The sequence below is a fragment of the Raphanus sativus genome, chromosome 6, assembly GCF_000801105.2.
Source record: "Raphanus sativus cultivar WK10039 chromosome 6, ASM80110v3, whole genome shotgun sequence".
Taxonomy (NCBI): domain Eukaryota; kingdom Viridiplantae; phylum Streptophyta; class Magnoliopsida; order Brassicales; family Brassicaceae; genus Raphanus; species Raphanus sativus.
Genome location: NC_079516.1, coordinates 9,698,602 through 9,704,601, shown reverse-complemented (window position 1 = coordinate 9,704,601; position 6,000 = coordinate 9,698,602). Strand labels below are relative to the sequence as shown.

The following is a 6,000-nucleotide window of genomic DNA, read 5'->3' as shown; positions in this document are numbered from 1 at the left end:
CGAAATGTATTAAAGAAATTAAGAATGAGTAAATGTTGAAGACGGATCCCTTCAGAAGACGAAGAAAACACTCTTCAACAGAACAGTTTCCATTACACATCGTTCTTAGCGACCAAATATCAGAGATCGTTCTTTGTTGATAGTGTGATCAAAGCATTAATTAGCCTGTGATCGTCACCTCCAGTGTGCAGTGCATATGATTGTTGTCTGAAAACACTACAAATTATTTCAAACCGCCGTGAACTTCTCAAAATCAAAAGTTGGTTTCTACAATTTTTAAAATAAAAATAAATAAAAAATAAATAATTTAAATTGAAATAATAGAAATAATATATATATATATATCTTATCAATATGTTTTAAAAAAAATACTGTTTTCTACAATTTTTTAAAATGTAATAGTATCATTTTATAAATATAATTTTTATATTTATTATAATATTATGATTTTTAAACTTTTTAAATTATATAAAATGTAAATACTATTAATTTATTATTTAAATGTTGCTGTATTTGGTAGTTAACCAGTCATAACTATCCCGCAAACGTATCAATTTCTAACCATTATACCAGTCATCCAAATCTCTTAAAAACACTTAAAACTACAGACACCCGTATCCGTAAACGCCCGCAACCGCGGTTGCACCAGTCGGACCCTAAATATTAAGGTATTTAAGCCTATACCTTTTTGCCAAGGTAAACCGTATTGACTGGTGCTAGAAAAGTAAAATAAAATAGAATAGAAGAGACCAAGACAATTTTATGCTTACTGTTCATAGAAAATAGAATTTGGTATTGACTTTTTTTCTTGATTAGAAACTCTTTTACTAATACAAGAAGAAATTTAAAAAAAAATTGAAGAAAAGAAACAAAGAATAAGTTATGATCAATTTTGAAGAGAAAAAAACACGGCATATTTTAAATTCATCAAAAATTGATCACGCATTCGTTACTTAACGTCCAAGGATCACAGTTTGTGATATCTCATTGTCAGTGATCAAACCTTTAGACAGGGATTCTTCTTCTCTGGCATGCACTACGAATGTGGGTTCTTTTGGTGATGGAAGATTTGACGTTGTGGTGAGCATGGAGAGCAACTCAAGTGTGTTGGGTCTGTCTGCAGGTTGATGCTGAACACAATTCAAACCAATCTGAACACATCTCTGAACTTCTAATGGCTGACATGAATCAGCAATATCTTTATCCAAAAGATCAATTCCTCCCCTCTCACACCAAGATTTCCAGGCCTGTTTGTTTAGTTTAATAAGAGGAAACATTTTGAAACATTGTCAATTTGAAACCTAAAGAATTACTTACATAAGCAATAAGAGTTTTTCCCTCTTCTCCATAACTGAATCTTGAGATCTTCTCTCCACTGATGATTTCCATCAGCAGCACTCCAAAGCTGTATATGTCAGATTTTTCAGAGAACATCCCACTCCATGCATACTCAGGAGACATATATCCCCTGTGAAAACAGTGTTCACCGGAATTAAACATATTATTATGACTATGAATTTTGTTTTTGAAGTTAAGAGTCTTACAGAGTTCCTACAACCCTGCGAGTGTTGTCCTGATATTCGGTTCCCTGATACATCCGAGCCAATCCAAAATCTGATATTTTTGGGTTCATCTTCTCATCCAAAAGAATATTGCTCACCTTTAGATCTCGGTGAATAACCTTGAGGCATGAGTCACGATGGAGATAGAGAAGTCCACGCGCAATGCCTTTGATGATACTGAATCTCTTAGGCCAATCAATCTCAAGCTTTTTTCTTGAATCTAAGCAATAGTAGGGTGCAAAAACTATCAGAATTTTTTTTTTGTGACACCTAAAGGAAAACTCTAAGAAATGAGACAAGAAGAGACCCACCAAAGAGAAAAGTATCAAGGCTTCTGTTCAACACAAACTCATAAATTAATAGCCTCTCTTCTCCTTCGATGCAACATCCCAATATCCGAACTAAGTTCTTGTGTTGTAGCTTTGAAATGAGTACTATTTCGTTCATGAACTCTTCTCTTCCCTGCCCCGAACTGCTGGAAAGCCGCTTAACAGCAATTTCTTTGCCATCTTGCAGCATTCCCTGGAACAGATTACACAAGGTGTCATCTCGAGAGCATAAAGAGACAAATACAAAGAGCACGAGGATTAAAGCTTTTCAACCTTGTAAACTGAGCCAAATCCACCTTGTCCGAGTTTATTTGAGAGACTGAAATTATTGGTGGCAGTTTGAATGACATTCATCGCAAAAAAATTTAAACCTTTGACATCTTGTGGTTCCAAATCATTTCTCCATGCATCTTGCGAAGCATTCTTTAATATAGTAGCTGAAAGTTTAGTTTAACAAATACATAATAATGGCTTCGGTGTGTTACCATTAGCAAGTAAATGTACATATAAACTAGAAGAAATAGTTTGAGAGATAGTAAGATCAGCAGCGTACAGTACCTTTATGTTTCACTCTGTATCTCCAGAAACAAAACCCAGCAGATATCGATAAAATAAAAAGAGAAAGGCTTATAACACTAGCAACAATCGTCTTCTTTTGATTCTTTCCACCTGAGATGTTTGAGACAAACAAATTTAACCAATAAGCCATGATGCTACGAAAGATAGCAGATGAAATAGCTCTTTCATGTTATCTTGTTAGCCGAACCTTGTTCAGAAGGTGCAAGACGAATGGAAAGAAGTTCTCCTCCCGCAGGGAATTGCACCACGTCTAATAGCTCCTGGCTCCACACTAAGCATCCTATACCATTAATAAAAGAAAAGGCCAAGCAAGAACAATTGCGGAGGCAAATTTGGTGACAATCTTCAGCGAACAGGATGGGATTTTCTGAGCTTGCAAGTTGGTGATTATCTGGAGGCTTTACATTAGCAATAGGATGGAAGACATTTGCATCCTTGCCAGTAGAGCTTCCTTGACAATTTAATTCCGTACTTCTCATACAACCACCAGTCCAGTTTCCTCTTTCCCACTCCTCACTGTATTTTGGTACAAACCCTTTTAAGCATCTACACTTTGGAGGTACACACAACCCAAAAGGTCCACATACACCGTAAATATCGCATGAATTGAGTAGAGCATCATATTTTATTTCCCACTCACTCCCACTACGCCAATAAACCCTCACTGACCCTTCTAATGTTAGCATTATGCGTGAACGAAGTCTTGTTTCAAGATAAGTGTAGGATCCTGACCCGTTTGCATCCTGCTGAAGGCTGAATGGACTTCCATATGTCGCATCCATTGATGGTATCCCGGCGAACCTTGTTTTAGCCCAGGGACCACTTCTCCAATAACGCCTCGAGCCTCTCATCGTATACACCTGTGATGGCACTTGCGGTGTAATCTCAAGCACAAAGTCACCAGGGGAAGGATCATTGTAACTTCTCCAAGAAGTCAACACCCGCTTCTCACCTGTGGCGAGATTATACATCATGGATGAAAAAGTGAGCATAGAATCAGTAAGATGCTCAAAGCTTTCCCAGAGAGTTCTTCCGGAGAAATTGTCAATGACAATAAGATTTCCAGTGTCTAATAGCTCTGCACGAGACCCTTTAGATTCATAAGCTTCTCCCGTGGACCAGACAACGCCTTTTTTGCCATTGAATAAGACAAGACTTCCATTGCTGTTGATAGCTAGATGTGCCATGGAGTCTGTAACAGGATTTTTTCTATTGGCCACCCACACAACCACCTGTGGAATGATACCCTTGTACCAGATCCCGACATATTGATTCTGGGAGTTGTTAGGACTGAAGAATCCAAGTTCATAAACTCCATTAGAGGAGATGAGAGTTTGTCCTGTTGACAAAGGATTCTGTATCGTTATCCCAGCAAAGCTAAAACTTGAAAAGATGGCAAAAAAGAGCAAAGAAGCAAAGAACACGATCCTCTTCTTCGCCATGAACTTTTGTCTCCCCAATAACTAACAAGAGCAAGAAGCGAAAGGAAGAGAAAAAAAACACCCAGGGACTTGTGATAACAATAATCAAGCACCACACTTATGTTCAAAAATTATGCATTACTTTATAAGAACATCTCCAAAAGACACTCTACTCCAAAAGACACTCTATAACTTTATATTTGAAATTTTTTTGTTCTCTAAAAAAAAACTTCAAAACTTCAAATTTGAAGTTTTTAATAGTGAAACTTCAAATATAGAGCGTCACTACTCAAAACTTCAAATTTGAAGTTCCACATTTTTATTTTCATTTTGATCCTTACAATTACATATTACATTTTATGATTCTTAGATATTTTGTTGTTTATCATTTTAATCTTTAAAAAATCATATCTTATAATATTTCATATTTATTTTCATAAATTTTAGTTTTATGTGTATAAACCTTAAAATAAGAAGTTTTAAGATTTAAAAACATCTTTAGACTTCAAATATGAATTTTAAAAACATCTTTATATTTCAAATATGAAGTTTTGCAAGATTCAAAATATAGTATTTTTCTTGTAGTTTAATATATAGTTATGTATATATATTTATAATTTATATATTTACTGTAAGATTTTATTAATTAATATTAATGTGATATTTTTATATATGTGCTAGTTATTTATATGTTTTATGGATTTATATTAATTATAACAAATATATGGATCATAGTGTAAAATACAAATAATTTTGAAGTTATGTTTGAAGTTTTTATTTTGTAGAAAAATACATTGAAACTTCAAATTTAAAGTTTTGCAAACTCTAAAATAGAGAGTACTTTTGGATGCTCTAAAGAAACCTTACCGTAATTGCCACGAAAAGACTCCGATTTATAACCTAATCAAGTACGCAACATTGTCGTTTTCATATTTTAGGCCCCAATGAAAAAGATAAGAATCCAACATATTATCCCGTCAACCACACATTGAAGTGATGTCTTGTTTCCATGTTTTTGTTTATTAAGAGGCATGGCCGGTCAGAGCATAGCCAACTGAAACATTGGCATATAGACCCGCCCTGTTAATAGGCAACATCATTGAACTTGTGCATGTGCTACTTTCTTATTCTCATGCTCAAACCATCTTCTTCATTCTATCTCGATCCTCTGTTTCTTTTTTTGTTACGTATCGGGTCATCTCTATTTTTCAAATGTTAGACTCAAGTAGAGTCTACGCTTATATGGTCAAGGAGTCATACAAAAGAAAATGCAGAGGAAGATGTGGGCGTGTAGCCAAAATTCACAGACTTTGACCAGCCAAGAACGCAAACGACTCATAATACTTCAAAATTTCAAATTTATTGAAAACCCCCTCAAGTAAAACAAAACCATTTAAAACCTTTTAGCTAGGGCTGTGCATTTTATCCATTAAATTTGATTCGATTCGTTATTCGTTTCAATTCGATCAGAAAATTTTGAATATCCGTATTTTTTCAAATCAAAGCAAATACTAAAGTTCAATATTCGTTAAAATCAAAGCAAATCACAAATAATTAAAATTTGGGAAGCGAATATCTAATCCGATCCGGCAATATATAAATACATGTATATCTTGATTATATTTAAAGTTTTAAATATATATATATATATATATTATTCTAACATATGATTTGACAGATTATATTCACATGATTACTTATATAAAAGTATTACATAAAAAGAAAAGAAAACATTTATGATAATTATAATTTTTTCTTAAGTTTTGCGTTATTATAATTATTGACTAAGTTTAAAAAATTACGAAATATGTAGATTCACTATTTTTAATTTTAATTTTATATATCATAAAAAATAAATTTGTATCAAATTTTTAAGATTATTTCTATTAATAAAAACAAATGAGATATTCGTAAATATTCGTAAATATCCGTAAATATCTATTTATTTTTTAGATATTCGTTTTTTTGAATATCCGTATTTTTGAAGTAATGCAAATAAAAAATTAGATATCCGTAACATACGAAGCAAATCACAAATATCTTCAAAAACTTAGATATTACACCTACCCTTAACCAGTATTTTACTGTAAAAGACTTTTGACTTTTGAG

The 6,000-nt window shown here is 33.3% G+C and overlaps 1 protein-coding gene across 1 annotated transcript; it reads right to left on the bottom strand.

The window, feature by feature from the left end:
- Positions 1-771: 771 nt before the first annotated feature.
- LOC108811876 (G-type lectin S-receptor-like serine/threonine-protein kinase At1g61480) lies at positions 772-4,062 on the bottom strand. Its single transcript, XM_018583986.2, has 7 exons — positions 2,658-4,062; positions 2,450-2,560; positions 2,165-2,328; positions 1,874-2,084; positions 1,545-1,782; positions 1,318-1,468; positions 772-1,247 (listed from the first exon to the last, which is right to left on the bottom strand). The coding sequence occupies exons 1-7, from the start codon at positions 3,910-3,912 to the stop codon at positions 954-956; spliced, it is 2,424 nt and encodes an 807-aa protein (XP_018439488.2). The 5' UTR covers positions 3,913-4,062; the 3' UTR covers positions 772-953.
- Between the last annotated feature and the right edge of the window lie 1,938 nt (positions 4,063-6,000).